Source organism: Canis aureus, chromosome 4, assembly GCF_053574225.1.
Source record: "Canis aureus isolate CA01 chromosome 4, VMU_Caureus_v.1.0, whole genome shotgun sequence".
In the NCBI taxonomy this organism is placed as follows: domain Eukaryota; kingdom Metazoa; phylum Chordata; class Mammalia; order Carnivora; family Canidae; genus Canis; species Canis aureus.
In genome coordinates this window covers 14,647,515-14,666,890 of record NC_135614.1, presented here as the reverse complement: position 1 = coordinate 14,666,890, position 19,376 = coordinate 14,647,515, and the positions used below count along the sequence as shown (strand labels likewise).

Sequence of the window (19,376 nt, the reverse complement as noted above, 5' to 3'; positions counted from 1 at the left end):
TTTCATCATCTGTAAAACGAATGCCTGTTCCATTATAAAGTTGCTGTGAAAACAGAGGATAGACACTTAAACCAAGTGGCTGCTCACAACTCAGATTCAACTGTTACTGAAAGTGAGGTGCCACTACCACGGGGCAAACTTAAATGCTTGAGGTACTAGACCAAGGGCTGGGAGGATGAAAGAACAAGACATGGTCCCCGCCCTCACTAGACTTACAACTTTAGTGAAGGACAAAGTAAAAGAAGTGCTTTAAGAGACAACGAGAAAAACTAAGGGTGCAATGAAATTACCTTGTTCTAGGAACCTTATCTATACTCTTTCTCCCATCTAGTGTTGCTATTTAATGGATTTAAGCACCAATTACTATAGCAGAAAAATAGCACTAACTGCTCAATTTTTTGTAATATATTGAAAAAAGGACATTTAGGGAATCCTGGCAAAAATGGACATGTCCTATATATGCAGGATGCCTGGCAAAACGAACTCTGACAACAATCCTACAATCCTCTCTCTATTTATATAAACATTACATGTATTTATATAAACAATAAGTTCTATTACTTCCACTGTATAAATGAGGAAACCAACTCACATACATTGAGTAACTTATACAAGGTCACAGACAGAAATGACAGAACTGGAGCCAAGCCCTAACCTCTCTGGTTCTAAAGCCTTGAACCTTTACATCACACCTTCACTTTCCTCAACAATAACAATGGAAGGTTTAGGTTGAAATTCCAGTTTGACCTTTAAATGTATCTCTGACTTTAGGCCCATTTCTCCTGCACCTCCTGTACTTCCCCCTAACAAACCCAACATGTTGGCCAAATAGCTGAGCTTCTCTTCAGTTCTCTGGAATTCTGAGAACTACTCATTAGTGATTCTCAAACTCTGGTCCCTGGACCATCAGCATCATCACCTGGGAACTTGTTAAGAAAGCATATTCCCTGCCACATGAAACCTACAGGAAGCTGGGCATAGACCAGAAATGTTTTAACTAGCTCTCCAGGAGTTCCTAATGCAAATTGGAAAAGCAGACATTCAGCATATTGTGAGACCTTTTCTCCTCTTCAACAACCAAGTGCATAACTCACAATACATTTCTTCTGAAGTTTTTTCAAAAGATTTTATTTGAGGGAGGACAAGAGCAGGGACGGGGGCAAATGGAGGGAGGAAGCAGACTGCCCACTGAGCAGGGAGCCCGACGCTGGGCTGGATCCCAGGACCCTGAGATCACAACCTGAGCCGAAGGCAGATGCTTAAACAACTGAGCTACCCAGGCTCCCCCTCCTCTTCTGGAGTTTTTGAGGTATCTTAGAAACTTGAAATTTACACTAAGGCACAGGACTGAAAATATCTACCTTTGTTTTCAAACACATCGTTAAACTTCACTGAACGAACTAAAACGACAATGCTTGCCAATACCATTGCTACCCCACCTCTACCTTCTATTAGATGCTACTTTTAAGTCAGAAATCCCTCCCCTTCAAGGTCTTTTACTTTTTATCCCTCCATCCTTTCCTTTTTCTTAGTCATTCAATACTCTACCCATTTTGTCCCAAACCTATTTAAATGACTCTTCACACTCATTCCTAAGTGTCTCTGTTCCATCCACATGCAAAATGACTCTATGGTCCTAGGAGCCCCACTGACCCCTGTGAATGTGCCAATTACTTAGAGAGATGGGACTGCAGTTGACCGATTATAAAGCAGTTTGCTAAACACACTGATGTAAAAAAAAGTTTGTTCCATCCAAGTTTTCCAGTTAAGAGCTATTTTGCTGATTAGAAATTATTTAAGCCTGTTAATCTAAGTCCCCAAAGGACCTTTTATTAGGCCATTTTATTAACTCAATTCTAAAATACTATTTTTTTCAGAACATTACATCTACATATGCTATATAGTCAAGATTATACATTATGTGTTAACCTCTGTATCATTACTGCTTTTATATTTAAACTTAAAAAAAAAAAAAAAAAAAAAAACCTCCTGTATAGACTAGGGACAATGCTAACATAGGACAATTGTCACAGTGCTATACTCAAGTGTATATGAAAGTCTTACATTGGTGACAAAATATATAGCCACCTCCCCTCACTAAAGGATACAGACTGAAACAGAAATAGAACAAGTTAAAGATACTACCTGATGCCATGAAATTTTAAGACAATACTAGACGTAGGTCCAAAGTTGTTAAACATCACCAACAGATAACTGGATGCATCAGCATCAGCTTGGCGAACTTCTGAAAAAATAGTTTCCTAGGATACATTTCCCAATTTTCAACTTCAGAATTGCTCAGAAATGTTAGAATTAGTCTCAGGTGTTTTGAGCGTACAAAATATTTAAGAGCTACTGGCCCAGAGACACGTTCCATTTTAAAATTACTCCCAAGCACCATAGCACAAGCCAATTTAAAAATATGCACAAGATGAGGGGGGACCGAATTCAGTAACTTTTCACTCAGCCACTGAAGCTGAGATAAGGACTCCACAAATAAGTAGGACACTCATTACAGCAGTTGATCAGCTCTACCATCTCATTTCCCTGGTCCACAAGGTAGGCTCTAAATTGAGGCCTTTCTGACTTTTCAAATTAGACTCCATGGAGCAATCACCGTGAGGCTGCATACAATTTCTACCAAATCCAGAAAGCCTTAAACATTTGTAACTCTCATGTATCTATACATTACTGAAACAGAAGTACCAAGAAATTATTCTAGAGGATACATGGAGTTTCCAGTCTTCTTTGGAGACGGGGAAGGGAGAGGATGAGGAGGGTCCTGAGCCACTGCAATCCACAATTTGAAAAACAGAACCAATCCAACATTCCGCTTTATAGGTAAGAATATTCAAGTCTGTAGATATGTCATTTCACCATCTCAATGAAATCTTCTGTGTGACCTTTCATTTACCAAATTCCCACCATGAAATCTGAACTCTTTACATTGTGACCCCAAACAACTTCCATTTCTAGGTTCTGCATTCTCTTAATAATAGCAGGCTGGCTTCTACCAAAGGACCTAGAACAAGGCCAACAAATTTCTCATCTTACAAATCCCATTACCAAAGAAAATAACCCACACTTTCTCCTAGAGTGCAAAAATTCCAAGACAATGTAGATTAGGTTGATCACACATTACCTATGCAACCAACAACACAGGAATGCCCATTCCAGCCATAGGTAACCAGGATAAAAAGAGGGTTATGGTTAGATAACAGATAGATGTACACTAGGAAGGATAAAACTTCCCATAGACATTTCTCTTGGCTATAACAAGTAATTTAAATTAGGCTCCTTATAGATAGGAATCACAATAAGCAGGACTATTAATTTAACAATTTTAAGGCTAGTGATTTTAGCTAAATACTTGTAAATTAGAATCTTCTAAGGCTGATAAAAGGCAAAAATTATGTCAAAATTTACAAACAGATTTCAAGTCAGACTTGGAAGCCAAGATGAGCAACTCTTTTTTCTAGTTATTACCTCTGGCCAAGGCAAAAGAATTCACTTAGACAAATAGCTTTCAAAACCTACCTAAAAATAGGCTAGTTCATAAATTTTCTAAATGTTCTTCCCTGCTGTGAGCAGCCCTTGATCTCTGACTGTAAAACTTCACAAACTTTGGCATGCTCTAATGTTAGTTTTATAAGTTACTGAAAACCTCTATAAATTTAGCATCATTTCTCAAATCTGGATAGTTTTCTCATTCTGAATGCTTAAACATTAGGTCACAAATTGAAATACCAGCAGAAAAATACTTATCTTTAGGCAGGTGTACAGTTACCCCTCCAAAGCAAGCAACTGACAAAATTTAAACACAGAGCATCAAAAGACTTCAAAGCTTTATGAACTTTTGAAATTAGCACATTTTCCTAAATCTTAGTGGTTCTAACTACAGGAAAACCAATCTCTAAGATTTGATATGATTTAAGCTAACTCAAAATTTTTTAAATTCCTGACATCAATACTAGATTTATAGTTTTATTATGGTAACAAACAGTTGTTACAGTGAGATCTATAAACATATACAGAATTATTATATTTAAATTCATATAGAACAATATTTACATTTTTAAGTTACACTTTTGAAATCAGAAGATGAAGTATAGCTTAAGTTTACAACAAAGAAAAATACACAAACAAAAATAGACAAAGTTAACAGTAAAAATGTAACTATCTGTTCTTGATACATGGAAACTGTCAGAAAGCTACATCTTCTTAATCTGATTGTCCAAATCATTAAAATATGGATGATTCAATGCCATTTTGCCAGAAATTCGTTTGGCAGGATCATAGACTAACATTTTCTGAAGGGGAAAGATAAAAAGAAAAAAAAGTTATTTATTTAAGAAATGAACCATTAAAAAAAACTCCATAAATCCTTAATTTTTCTACCAATAACCCATAATACTTTTAATAAAAAACTACTACAGAAGCATTTCCATTAGTTCAATACCAACCACATAAATGCCTCATTCGCCATACTTCACCCTCTAGCTCCAGATAACCTATTTTTTAAAATATAGATATCTCAATAACCTCTTTTTGTTACAAATTATGCTTTAAGACACAAGCATTCAGAAATAGCTTTAAAACCAGGACATAAATTTTAGAAAGATATCTAGTTAATTATATTTACTTTGAGAATTAAATGGCCATTAGAGTTATTTATAACATTCTTGAAATGGTGGCAATTAACTATAGTGGTTTCTAATGTAGCTTCCAGCAAGTTCCAAATAAAAACAGAACAAGAGCACAATGTGTTATAAACACAATTAAAATGAGTCACTAAATTATGGTCAGACAATCTAGTATTAAAGTTTTAATTTACACATCACCAGAAAAGACTACATAAAGCTTAATATTGATTTTACATTTTATCTTAAAGAAAACCAAATCAATAAGCGGACTAGATATACTTTTACCCTCTAGTAACCTTTTGAACTCTTATCATGTATCAAGGACTATATTAAGTGCTTGGCAGACATACTATGTTCCTTAATCCTCACAACAAAAGCTATGTACTGGTCCCATTTTACAACGAGGACACTGAGACTCAGATGTTAAATAACTTGCTCAAGTTCTTATATAGTTAAGGAGTTTAACTCTGAAACAAAGTCTGATGATTTACAGCAGTGGTTCATCTGGGTGGGTTTCTGCCTACCAGGGAACATCTGGCAGTGTCTGGAGACATTTTGGGTTGATACAATGGAGAGGAATATGTTCCTGTTATCTATGGGGCAAAGGACTGGGATGCTGTTAAAATATCTTACAATGTACAGGACAGCCCCTAATATCAAATCATGATCCAGTCAAAGAGGTCAAGATTAGCTAGACTAAGGAACCATGATTCACAGTATTTGGTTTTTGTTTCATTGACTGAAGTGAAATTCTCTGTGTTCAAGAATTACAGATGTGAAAAAGACAGATTCAGCTCAGGATATGGAAGACCCTCTAAGTCAAATCAACAATATCAATATATAAACATCTGAATGACAGATAAAGGACTTCGGACTTCACTGCAAGCCACTTGGAAATCCAAGCTGAATTTGGTGGCATAATGATTTATAAATGCTGAAAGGAGCCCAAAGACCAATTAGAAGATTTACAGGATAATACAGAAATTATTTTTTGTTTAGAAACCTACCCAAAAAAAAAAAAAAAAAGAAAAAAAAAGAAACCTACCCAAACCTTATTTTTTTCCCTGTAATTATATTCACTGAGATTCATAAAAATTAGTTCTGTCTAAAAAGCTCAATATTTAAACGTTGTTCTACAACTATTTTCTTAAAGCAGGCCTAGGACAATTTTTTATCCTAATAGATTTTTTTGTCTTGTTTTTAAAGAAAACAACTATGAGTTGGGAACGACAAGTTAGTAAAGGGGAAAATTTTTTTTTAAGAATTACATTAATCCTTCTAACCTTTCTGATGTAGAAATGAGGCACAAAGTGGGAAATGAGAGTTCATGCAGTAAAAGGGTTTAACAACTAAAAATATCAAGCAATAGGGATGCCTGGGTGGCTTAGTGGTTTAGCACCTGCCTTCGGCCCAGGGCATGAGCCTGGAGTCCCAGGATCTAGTCCCACATCGGGCTCCCTGCATGGAGCCTGCTTCTCCCTCAGCCTATGTCTCTGTCTCTCTCTGGATCTCACATGAATAAACAGATAAAATCTTAAAAAAAATAAATAAAAATATCAAGCAATAATGAAAACACCTATGTCTCAGATAAACTATAAAGTAGTAAACACTGAGACAAATAGTTATAAAGGAAGGCTACTACAAACCAGCTACTTAAAAGTAAAGGTGTATTAACCCTGGCCTCTCCTTCAGAGTATCTATAGCTACCTAAAAGATTAAAAAAAATGAAACAACAACTAAGGCTAAAACCTCTCAAAACCACTAGTGTTTCTTGGTATCTAAAATGGAGCCAGTAATACACTAAACATAAGAGGCATAATAGTTATGTGCCTAGCTCAATGTATATTAGTTTTCTATTTCCCAGGTACATTCAGAATCAATACTGTTGAAGTCAGTATAAAGGGTCTCCTTACTGAGAGCAGATCCAAGCCATTTTCATCCAAGTTTTTAACATGGGATGCCAGGCTTCCTGGTTTCCACTTGGGAAATGTATTCTTATAGTCCTGTAAAGATTCCACTTCTGGCCACACTTCATTATTGGGGGTGCCCAAAGCTCTAAAAGGCCATAGCAAAACAAAAAAATATTAGCTAAAGCATAAATATAATCTTAGTATTACATACACATTGCCTTCATTATTATTTCATTTGAAAGTTCTTAAAAGCTTAAATATAAGACAAAAATACCTGAAAATTCTGAAGAGTTGATCGATTTCTGAATCCCCATGGAAAAGTGGTTTCTTAGTTGCTAACTCTGCAAATATGGTACCTATACTCCAAATGTCAACTGGAGTTGAGTAGCGAGCTGACCCCAACAATACTTCTGGAGATCTATACCACAGTGTTACTACCTGTTACAAAGCAAATTTTTACAATGAATAAATGCAGTGCATTGAACTACTAAATATAAATATTAATATTTATATTTCAGTATGGCTGTCCTTTAAAAAGTTCCATGATTGCCTCTGATAATATTGTTTGAAAGTCAATTAACTATACACAAAATAAATGGAAGACAAATATTTCATTTGTAAGTCCTAGTCACAAGGGAATTAAAAAAACATAAAAGCATATCAGCCCTTTTCTAGCTTTTCAAATCATTATAGTGCAAGAATCAAAATAGTCAAATAAGCATTCACTTAGAAAAAAAGTCACTGATGATTGATTTGGGCATGACACTGCACTGCATGTATGTATACTGCTTACATGCTAAAAACATGAGTTAAGTCAAATAGTAGTTTATTAGTGGTCTAGAGCTGATCTACTATTTTAGTATCCATAATTTATCAGGCTGGAAAAAATATCTCTAACTTAATGAGATCAGTAGCATCTGCTTAAGCCAATAGGAACCAAATAATCTTTACTTTTTTTATATAGCCATGGGAAAAAATGATAAAAAGAAGCCAAGACATCTAACCAAATGAGCACTGTTATAAGTTCTGATTTGAGACAGTCTTTGGGCCCAGGGATAGACAATGACACAGAAAACCGTCTTCCAGCAGTCCCTTACTATATAAGTCAACACTCCCTTTGGCTCTGGAAGTAACAAATGAAATGCCAAGTCCTCTGTAGAACACTGACAAAACTTGATTATATTTAGTAGCTTCTAAAACGTATCTGAAACAGTAACCCTTAAGCAACAAAACCTTTAACCAATTTGATTGTATACCAGAAAGGATTCAATCAGAAGACAGAAACCACATGCAATGATTTGCATGGGGAAAGTTTACTAAAAAGAATTATTAAATAACAGAGGGTTAGAAAAAGACACTAATAAGAAATAACTCTTAGAACTGTAGCAAGGAAAATCCTTTCCTTCCTGCAAGTGCCTCTCTAGCACCTTCTACTGCCATCACACCAGCTGGCAAAGAATATTTAAAGGTACCAGTAAGATGTTCACATTCCATGCAATGAAGGGTGAGTTCGGAGCTGAAAGGCAATAAATTCATGCTGGCAGGATGGAAATCTTTCTCATGGATTCTTGCTTGACTTAATGAACAAATACAGAAAATAAACCAGCCATCACAAAACACTATTCTACATACCTCATGTGTGTATACTCTAATAGGTATTCCAAAAGCTCTGGCAAGGCCAAAATCAGCCAATTTAATTGTCCCTTTGTCATCAATCAATAGATTTTGAGGTTTTAAGTCTCTGTGCAGAACTCTTCTGGAGTGGCAAAACACAATCCCTTGTAGGATTTGGTACAAATAACTCTGGAAGAAGAAAGTAAGTTAGAAACTTAAATGTCCCACATAGTGATTTTCTAAATAATCTTGGTGAGTTTATTTCAAAGATCTAAGAAATTATAATGCAGGGAAATAATTTAACACAAAAGTTTTCAGGTTTTTGAGACTGACAAGCAGCATTTGGGAGTGGGAAGCGAATTGATATACAGCATCCTGTTTGTACACTTGAGACAAAGATATTTTCCTTATGGACACATCCATCTGAACTCATTTAGTCTTCTACTATTTTTTTGTCCCCAATTCTTAACTCATAAGGTCTATACAAATAGTTTTTTAAACTTTTGTATATATGCTTATAGCAACTCTATTTTTATTTTGAATAAGGTTGGTCCATTTCTATTCCTTATCATTACATATTAATTTTCTCTTTGGTAGTACTGGTCACGATTCCAAAAAAAAGACAAACAGAATATTATGATTATATATTTAAATAGAGACAATTATCATAATATGCGATTAGCTCAGAGAAAAAATATTGTACAAGTGTTGCCAAAACAATGTAATTATCATTTGAAGCAACCAGGTATTACAGAAATATGAAGTATACATAGTAACCGTATTGACTTATAAAGTTAGAACAAATGGCTAGCCCTATGGGGGAAAAAAAAAATCAAGAGCCCTAATTCCTATACCAAAATAAACCTTTGAGGGGCACCTAGATGGCTCAGTTGGTTAAGTATCCAACTTTTCATTTTGGCCGGTCAAGACCTCAGGGTCATGAGATCAAGCCCCACATTGGGCTCTACACTCAGTGGGGAGTGTCCTTAGTGTCCTTCTCTGTCCCTCTGCCCCCTGCTCCCCACAAACTCTCTCTCAAATAAATAAATCTTTAAAAAATAAAAAATAAATAAACCTTTGATCCATCCACACACACAAAAAAACAAAAAAGGAGGTGTGGCAACTTACTAGAAAGATATGTTCTAATATACATGATCTTTGAGCGAGACTTAAGACATATAAGCTTAAAGTCCAAAAGTCATGTACAAGATTAAATATATTATAAAAATTATTAATGGCATATATAAAGGAATAAAGGGAATATTATCAATGTGTTAGCAGAAAGGACCTTAGAGACCAGTGAAAAAATACCCTAATAGAAATGTCAGTGAAGACCACGTATAGGCTGGGGCACCTGGCTGGCTCAGTTAGAAGAGAGTACAACTCTTGATCTTGGGGTTTTGAGTTTGAGTCCCACACTGGGTGTGTAGAGATTACTTAAATACATCTCCAACCCACTGATTCAAGTTATAAGAATGTATTCTAGAGGCGCCTGGATGGCTTAGTCGGTTAAGCATTCTGCTCTTGGTGTCAGCTCAGGTCCTGATCTCAGGGTCCTGAGACTGAGCCCCAAATCTGGCTCCTTGTGCAAAATGGAGTCGGCTTCCCCTTTCCCTCTGCTACTTCCCACCACTTTTGCACATTCCCTGGTACTCTGTCTCAAAAAAATAAGTAAGTAAATACTTTAAAAAAATTTATTCTATAAAGTTGCAAAAGATAAATAAACGTAAGGATTTGCTGCAGCATGATTCATGACAGCATGAATCACCAGCTGGAAAACAACTTCAATGTCTATCAGTATGGAATTGGTTTAAATAATCAGATCCAGGGGTGCCTGGGTGGCTCACTCAGTTAAGCATCTGCCTTTGGCAAAGGGCTCAGATCATGTGCTTTCAGGGTCCTGGGATCAGCCCACCTTGGGCTCCCTGCTCAGTGGGGAGTCTGCTTTCCCCCTTTCCCTCTGCCCCTCCCCCCTGCTCATGCTCACTCTCAAATAAATAAAATCTTTAAAAATAAATAAACAGACCAAACACTGATAGACAGGCAAAACCTCTATGGTGAATGTCTCACAAAAAAAGGGGCTGTTTTGTAAAACTGTGTGTGTATACCCAAAGGACACACAAGTATCTGTAAGACTACTAAAAAACTAATAATGGCTACCTATCTGAGGAGTGGTTTGGCAGTTAAGACTTCTACTTTTAGAGTTCAATGCTTTTTAAAAAATTACATTTATAATTTAACTGAAGTTACACTCTTTCCAAGCATATGTCCCCAAAATACAGAACTTCTATACAGTAGACACAGTGGATAAATACTAATAAAATTAAGTAAGCTTATTACCTTAACAAGTGAAGAATCCATGAACTGACCAGGAGGGATGGAATCTAAGTATTTCTTGAGATCCATGGAAAGGAATTCAAAGATGAGATATAACCTGGAATCTTGCATAAGCACATCCTGAAGACTGGAGAATAAAATAATTTTGTGGAAAAAAAAAAATCTACCAAATACTTTTGACCTCTTACAAAATAAAACATCCATAAATTTAGCAGTGGCTATCACAAAAAGTAGGGCTGTTAAGAAATTTTCTGTAACAAAAAATACATACTGTTTTGGCAAAGAAAAGATGGGTAGCTTTCCTAGTAGTGAAAACCTTAGTACTAAACTAGAATTTGAGAAAGGATACTCAGGGCAGCACCTGAAAATTAAGTTTATTATGCTGAAGGTGCTACCAAACCACTTATATTTCAAAAGAAAATTTCTTAAAAAACAAAAATTTCTAGGGTAATTACTTGTTGCTCAGAGCTTTTCAGTGAATTATAAAAATTTTAAAATTTAAAACTTACTAGGAACCCTTAATAGTAGCTATCTCCAGTCCCACAAAAATGTAATTAAACCTTAACTTGGACTACTAGGAAACAAACCCCCAAACACCAGTCCAACACTGTTCTTTTTCATCTGACCTAGCTACCCGTCTTAGGAATCTGATTGGGGGTCTTCAAGGACCAGAGCTCAGATCAGTACAGGTGATAAAGGCCTACAAGAAAGTATTAAGTATTTCCTTTTCTCCCTTGGCCAGTTTACCTTGATTTTCCAGCCCCCAATACTAATCTCTTATCATCACACTCCTCTGACCCTGCTCCTGCTTTAAGCCTAATCTTCCTATGTCTGACCTTTTCAATTAACGAAAATAGTAGGCTCCTATTCCGCTCAGCAAAGTTAGACCAGATATTAAGCAAATGTAAAAATTTCCACATTGACATTCACATTTGAACTGGTATGCGGAAAATGGTTTAAATTCAGATATACCATACCTGACTATATTTGGATGACGAAGTTCTTTTAATAGAGAAATTTCCCGAATTGCAGTACTAGGAACCCCTTCCTCTTCACTTTCTAGTCTGATTTTCTTCATGGCTACCACTTGACCTGTAGTTTTGTGTCTACCCTTATACACAACTCCATAGGTACCTGAAATAGACAAAGTAAATGTCTACTATATGACACCCTCCACAAACTAAGATTTTAAAAAAATGACTGAATCCCATAAAGTGTCATATTATAGAAATGTCTCTGTGACCAGATAGGAAATATCTTAGTCATAATTATACCCTCATCACTTCGAAAAGGAAATTGAGGGCAACTACAACCTATCGTGTCTATAGTTTAGAAATAAAATTCATGTAGTTGTTACAATTTTCCCTTAAATTTAAATAACCAATAATTTCCCAGCACATTGTAGAGAAGAAAATGAATCCTTTGCAGATTGGAATTATTCTCTTCTCAAGTACCCCATCCAACAATAAAGCAGCGTCAAATAGTAAAGATTTGGGCTGAGAAATTATTAACCAGAGGCACTGTGACTTTCAGAAAACTGTGTAGAGTGCTTTATGCATTTCAAATAGTCAATAATCCTCATCTAGAAAAGAGTGGGGCTAAAACATTTTACTAAATATTTATTAAATCTATTAAAGTTCAAAATATCGACTATACAGTACAAAAGCCTCACACCCATTTGGAAGTTAACAAGAACAGAGATTCTGATATAAAAGCTTCAGATAATGAGCAACAATGTCAATATAAGGGATCTTGGGCAGGAGGCCGGTGGATACCAAGAACAGAAGTGCCAACATTAAGGGAGATAGACTAGTTAGCTTAAAAAGTTCATATACAGAATCCATTCAGTTCCCAGGTAAATGCTTTTTAAACTGAAGTTGGAAGGATGCCTAGCTGACTCTATAGGTAGAGCATGACCTTGCAGGGTCATGAGGTTAAACCCCATGTTGGGCACAGAGCTTACTTAAAAAATAAAAAAAATCTTAAACAAAATCTTTAAACTGAGGTTAGAAAATAGGAGATCTTGAACCCTTTGACTTTACATAAAATTTTGAATGACCTATTTTTCTAGAACATCAGTATAACTTCAAAAGTGATTAGAGTGCACTTTTCTAAGGAAATCTATTCTGTAGCTTTTATCAGTTTCCTCAAAGGTAGCAATATTTAGAAAAAGGCTAAGAACTACTATCAAATTATCTACTGGCCCAAACTGTGGAAGGAGCCTCGGTGTCCATCGAAAGATGAATGGATAAAGAAGATGTGGTTTATGTATACAATGGAATATTACTCAGCCATTAGAAACGACAAATACCCACCATTTGCTTCCACGTGGATGGAGGGTATTATGCTGGGTGAAGTAAGTCAATCGGAGAAGGACAAACATGGTCTCATTCATTTGGGGAATATAATAGTGAAAGGGAATAGAGGAGAAGGGAGAAGAAATGGGTAGGAAATATCAGAAAGGGAGAAAGAACATGGAAGTCTCCTAACTCTGGGAAACGAACTAGGGGTGGTGGAAGGGGAGGAGGGCAGGGGGGTGGGGGTGACTGGGTGGCGGGCACTGAGGGGGGCACTTGACGGGATGAGCACTGGGTGCTATTCTGTATGTTGGCAAATTCAACACCAATAAAAAATAAATTTATTAAAAATAAATAAATAAATAATCTACTGGCTTAACTAGAATATTAAGGATAGTTTGGTGATGTTATATAAATTTTATTCTAATTTTGTTTTAAATAGAGAAATTCTATACAATAGTCTGTCTTCCTAAATATTGGTGTGATTTCAAAGACCTAATTTGACCTAAAAGCCATTTTACATTATTTTGATTAAATTTGGATTAAGTAGGACTTTTGTTTTATTTTGTTCTTTAAAAAAACTTTATTTGACAGAGAGAGAGAGGGAGAAACAGGCTCCCCACCGAGCAGGGAACCTGATGCAAAGGTAGGCACTTCACCACCTGAACCATCCAGGTGCCCCTTAGTTTGACTTTTGGATAACCAAAATTATACCAGATTTTTTAAAAACTCTATTTTATTGATCTTCACAACCATTCTTAAAAGTAAGTAACCTTCTGTTCATTTAAAGTCTGTCCATTTTTTGGACATCAATTATACTTGCATCATAAAACACAAAAGTAGGTAAGTCAGTAGCATAATTATCTGGCACACTGTTAAAGCAAACTCAAAAAGATTTGTAATTTGCATGCAAATACATCATGATGTCGTCTAATAAGCAGTTAATGGTAAATTCAGAACTAATTCTTCCCCTTAGTATTCATTCCTCTCTCCTTCAAATGTACAATCTCATCTGGGCCTAAAATTTACTCAGAAGAATTAACTGATAGATAACACTTAGTATTTATTCAATTTAGACATCACAAATGCTCTGCCTCTTCTTTCGCACTCTGAACCATTACTTTTATAACTACACATACAAAGCTCTAAACGAAGCAGAATGATTCTAATGGTTAAGCAATAAAAATTATTTATGAAAATGCATAGTATATACTCTGAAATGGACTACATATTATTAAATTTAAAAATGTTAGTTATGATCAAGTTATGGAGACTAAATGATAAGCACAAAAACTTTAATGTTTAGTGAGTGAATGAAGGCCAAGTTAGGTCCCACATCACGGATATAGATAGCTACTCTCTATGATCCAAAAAAACATTTTCTTATGACAGAATGTGACAATACTCAGATCTTTGTAATTCAGAAGAAACCAGAGAACATCTTTGTAATAACTGAAAATTCTAGATAACAAGAAAAGTCTAGATGTATTTAAGACATGAATCAAGTTGTCAAAAAGTTCAAGTGTCAAGGTGGAAAAGTCAAGAGGATTATTCTAAATTTAAAAAGACTAAGGTGGCAGGTTTGGCGCCAGCCTTCGGCCCAGGGCGTGATTCTGGGGTCCTGAGATCGAGTCCCATGTCAGGCCTCCTGCATGGAGCCTGTTTCTGTCTCTGCCTCTCTCTCCCCCCTCTCTCTCTGCTCTCATGAATAAATAAATAAAATCTTTAAAAATATGAATGCGTAACATTAGCTAACTCTTCAGAAAGTACATACAGAAGTATTTAGAAATAAAGCATATCCCTACAACTTACTTTACGTGACTCAAAAGAAAAAATGCTAAACACACACACATAATAAAGTAAATGTGACAAAATTAACATCTTGGCAAAAGGTATTACAAGTTCACTGAATTTATCTTTCAATTTCTCTGTATGTTTGGAAATAATCAAAGTCGAGAGAAAGAAATTTAACTTTTTATATCAAAACTTTAGTGCTAGAATTTGATTAAGTATCTGGCAAAAAGCAAAAGAAAATACCATGGGAAAGTATTATGATACAATTTACTTTTTCAAAAACAATGCCCACCACAACATAATCCAAAACAGCCAGGCACTGGAGTAGTCCAGACAATACAAGCCAGAAAAAGAAACAAAGAAAAACACACATAGAAAAATAGATACTGCTATTATCAAATATTTGAATATCTCCAATAGTGCTAGACACTACTGCCAAGCACTGTTCAAACAGTTGTGAACAAGACAAAATCCCAAACTTCAGAAAGCTTACTTGCAGTATAGTAAAGAAAAAGGATGTTAAGGGTAACAAATAGGGAACTACAAAATACACTTGGACTAGAACAATGAGATGAAAATGAAGGCAGCAGAGTGGCTTTCCAATGTGAAAGAACAGCCAGAAGCTCAGAATTGTCAGAAGCTCAGAGGCCAAAATTCTACAGGGAATTTGAGAGGACATCATATGGTAGAATGGGAATCATTTAACTCAAGGAAATGAGGCAACATTTGAAATTATATTCTTTACTGCTTCTATTTCAACTAAAGTCAAATACGTAGCCTCCTGCATGTTAGGAGTTCCAGAGTTTTAAAGGAAAACACATTTACACTTTAAGAATAACTTTTTGTTACAAACAAAATCACCACTCATTTGATTCTCTGGGGATTAAGAAAAACTCAAAGTAGAAGACATTAGATATGTTATTCAAAACTTATTCTCAACTCAAACAAAATTTAGTTGAGAGGATTTAAGAAAGTATTTAAGCGATTAAAAAAATACAGTATTGGTAAGAAAAAGAATGTATCTCTAACCCATGCACTACCTAAAGTTATTCATTACTATCTTACTAAATTCTTTCCAGTACTCCGCCCCTAGACTTTTAGTAGTATTCCTTGTACAAATACGGTTTTGAAACACACTAAAAATATACTGATTGGAAATATCCCTCAAACAGACCTACATAAATTACTCTAATAGCAAATTGCTTTGCATAAAGGTGTACCATTTGTTCCTATAGAGTTTAGAACGTTAATACCAACTCTTATACAGAAACTTATATATTCTTTTTGGGGAAAAAAAAAAGTAAAGGGATTTTTACCCTTCCACTTGTGCCATATAAACATTCTTTAAAAACTTCAATGAAAGTACTACAGAGGGGAATGATCATATACAAGAGTTACTGGTTTTAGGGACACCTGGGTAGCTCAGTTGTTTAAGTGCCTGCCTTCAGCTCAAGTCATAATCCCAGAGTCCTGGGATCAAGCCCTATATCAAGTTCCTGCTCTGTGGAGAGCCTGCTTCTTCCTCTGAGCCTCCCCCTGCTTTCTCTCTCTCTCTCTCTAATGGATAAATAAAATCTTTAAAAAAAAAAGTTGTTTTAGAATTGCTTAAGCAGGTATACATGACATGTCATTTAAATCAAGGGAAATTAAAAAATTTATTTAAATTGGTTTAATAGGGATCCCTGGGTGGCGCAGCGGTTTAGCGCCTGCCTTTGGCCCAGGGCGCGATCCTGGAGACCAGGGATCGAATCCCACATCGGGCTCCTGGTGCATGGAGCCTGCTTCTCCCTCTGCCTATGTCTCTGCCTCTCTCTCTCTCTCTCTCTGTGTGACTATCATAAATAAATAAAAATTAAAAAATAAATAAATAAATAAATAAATAAATTGGTTTAGTAGTCTATTATACTAGTTTAGAAAGTTTGGGTAAAAGCACTTAAAAAGAATTGTACATGATTAAAAGTACACTATTAAACTTAATAGAATTCTACTGCCCTAGGCGTATCTGGGTGGCTCAGTCGATTAAGCGTCTGCCTTCAGCTCAGGTCCTGATCCCAGAGTTCTGGGATACAGACCCGCATGGACTCCCTGTTCATTCAGCAAGGAGCCAGTTTTTCCCTCTCCCTCTGAAGCTCCCCCTGCTTGTGCTCTCTCAAGTAAATAAATAAAAATCTTAAAAAAAAAAAAAAAAAATTCTACTTCCCTAACCTCTCCCCACCAAAACATAACACAAGATCTCAATAGTGTTTTCAAAATACAAATATTGCTTTAAGTGTTTAGTACTTAAAAAATATAAGATTTTTAGGGGGATGGGAGAGGGTTGGCAGGGAATCCTATCAGAATAATTTCAATTTTCTTGAAATCTGAACATTTTGTTCCTATGTTACCATGTAAAGAACATATAATCAAGGCACATTAGCACTGAAGGACACCTTAAAGATTGGATTTCAATAAATATTTACAGGTTTTCATGTCCCAGATATTAGAGCATTACCAAACCATTTTTTAACTCTTTTATTATTAAAACCACTCACCTTCTCCAATTTTCTCTATTTTGGTATAATCTTCCATAGTTAATCAACAGATACGGTAGGATCCTAAAATGAGAGAAAAAATTAATTTGATCATATGCCACTAACTCAAAAGATGGTTTTAAGTTTTTAATGATAGTATAAAGCATTTTCCAGTGTCTACTGCAGTATTAATTTCCCATAAATACTAATTATGTTAAAACATTTACAAGGGAAGGGACCTTTGCAATAAGATTTTTCCACCTTTTTTTAGCTCTTAAAACATTGGATTTGTATATCTTAGCCAGTGTAGTACTTTGCTTCTTGCAATCAGATTAACCCTCAAATTCAGGTATCAAACTTATCTATCCCTCCCAAACAAAAAAACAGAAGTGTGTTTCTTTATGTAACACTTCTAAGGAGCATCAATTTCTGCCAGTTATACCCAGCCATTTCCACAAATGTTATTTGACTGAATTTGTACCCCTTTTCTAAGAAAATTCAAAAGGAAAAAAGTTTTAATGACACAAATAGAGCTACTGTGGCCGTAATAATCAACCACCATCAGCAAGACTGCTTAAACGTCAGTTGAGAGGCTGACAAGACCTTCAAGACGTCCTCAGCTGAGAAGTTTGCCAAAGAAATCATCACTTCAGGAGCCCAGAGTAGAATTACCTTGACTTTCTAACACACTCATCCCTGATAAGATTACGTACATAGGTCACTGGGTAGTCGACGCTCGCACTGGTCTCCGGGGTCATGCCAGAAGTAGAAGCAAGAAAATCTTTTTAAATGAACGAAGTTGCACTACACTGGCTAGGAGTTCCCATCTTAGACATTTTTAATTTTACAGAACGGTAATCATCCCTTCTACGACGCCCAGATTTAACATGCCTGACGAACAATCCAACTGTCGAGCTCGCTCTGAGCAAGCCTTTCAAAGCTGGGTTTCCTAGGCCTCGCCGGCTCTCCGTGTCGCTGCTGTGACAATCTCAGAGAGGACGCGGCTTCACAAAGCCTCTGGAGGCCCTGCCCCTGGGGCCCGGCACCGCGACACCACAGCTTCGTCTCCTACCCAGAGGCCTCCAGGTCTTTGAAGCAAGCAAGCAGGTGTGCACATGGGGAGCTCTAGTGTTAAACAAAGACCGATCAGGAATACTGAGCACACGCGTATGTGCTTTCTCGAGGCGTTTCCGAGCCTTCCCTGTGGGCCGATGGCACAGCACATACAACAGCTTAGAGTCAAGGGGCCACCCCGAGCTTCCTCCTCCTCTGGTTCTGTCCTTGGCCGGGTCTCTCCACAGCTCCGGGCGCGCCAGGGCCGCGGGCGCAGGGAACCCCGGGGAGGCCCACAGGCCAGCGGGGCCCGCCGGCGCTCCCACGCGGGCACCTGGCCCAGGTGGGGTCTGGCCGGCCACGCCAGGGAGCAGGGCGGCGCGCGCGGGGCCCCGGCCGGAGCCCGGCAATCGGCGTCGTCCGGCCGGCGCCACGCCCCGACGGCCTCCTCAGCCGGCCGGCGGCCTCACCCGCCCGGGAGCGCGCCCGCCGCGTCGGGGCTCCCGCCAGCCTCCCCGGAGGGCCGGGCCCGGGGCCCCAGCGAGGGCGCGGCCTAGGATCCGGAGGCCCGGCCCGGCCCGGCCCCGCGCGGCCCCCCGCGGCCTCCCACCACCAGCCGCGGCCTCCGAGCCGGGCCCCGCGGCGCAGACGCCCCGCAGGAACGACCCTGACCTCAGCGAGGCCGCCCGCCTTACTGTCCCGCGGCGAAAGCAGCGGCCGCCTCCACGTCCGCGTCGCTGTCGCCTCAACTTCCCAGAGCCAGCTTTGAAGCGGAGCGCGAGCTGTTTCAAACTCACCGCGCTAAAGGGCCGGGGGCCCGCCAATCAGGCAGCCCGTAGACTTTCAAAGGAGCCAATCGGAGCTCAGCGACGCTCGGGGCTGGGCTTCCCGGGAGGCCGAAGCGCGAAAGAGGGTGGAAACGGCGGCTGGCGAAAAAGCAGGAGGGCGGGCGCCAACTGAGTCCCAGCGCAGGCGCTTTCTTTCATCGCTGGGGAGCGTCGTCCTACTGCTTCTGGTCGTCGGAAATCTACTGTTGGCCCTGGGTCGGGTTCTTCCCTGTTCAGTATTGGCACAATTAAAACGTACTGCACTCAGCTCTCTCATCACAAAAGCGATGCTACATTGACATTCAGATTCCATCACTTTCACTTCTAATACTTAAAGCTACCGTAAATGGTGTTTTTCTAAGTGGGTGATTTTCCGGCTGGGCCAAAGGAA

General features: G+C 37.9%; 1 protein-coding gene across 3 annotated transcripts; it reads right to left on the bottom strand.

The window, feature by feature from the left end:
- Positions 1-3,970: 3,970 nt before the first annotated feature.
- Positions 3,971-19,042, bottom strand: CDK1 (cyclin dependent kinase 1). 3 transcript variants are annotated; one of them, XM_077894626.1, is made up of 8 exons: positions 18,956-19,042; positions 17,127-17,189; positions 11,482-11,638; positions 10,508-10,631; positions 8,186-8,356; positions 6,828-6,991; positions 6,557-6,698; positions 3,971-4,310 (listed from the first exon to the last, which is right to left on the bottom strand). In XM_077894626.1, exons 2-8 carry the CDS (start codon positions 17,161-17,163, stop codon positions 4,212-4,214), a joined length of 894 nt encoding a protein of 297 aa, XP_077750752.1. In that variant the 5' UTR covers positions 17,164-17,189; positions 18,956-19,042; the 3' UTR covers positions 3,971-4,211. The 3 variants fall into 3 exon arrangements, with proteins under 3 accessions (XP_077750752.1, XP_077750750.1, XP_077750751.1); XM_077894624.1 differs by having other exon boundaries at positions 18,831-18,971; XM_077894625.1 differs by lacking the exon at positions 18,956-19,042 and adding an exon at positions 17,819-17,950.
- Between the last annotated feature and the right edge of the window lie 334 nt (positions 19,043-19,376).

Coding starts and splice junctions, on each gene's coding strand:
- CDK1 (XM_077894626.1), bottom strand. CDS start 17,163: ATGGAAGATTATACCAAAATAGAGAAAATTGGAGAAG. Junction 11,639..17,126: donor AATAGAGAAAATTGGAGAAG/GTGAGTGGTTTT, acceptor TGTCTATTTCAG/GTACCTATGGAGTTGTGTAT. Junction 6,699..6,827: donor CAACTCTTCAGAATTTTCAG/GTATTTTTGTCT, acceptor ATGGCCTTTTAG/AGCTTTGGGCACCCCCAATA.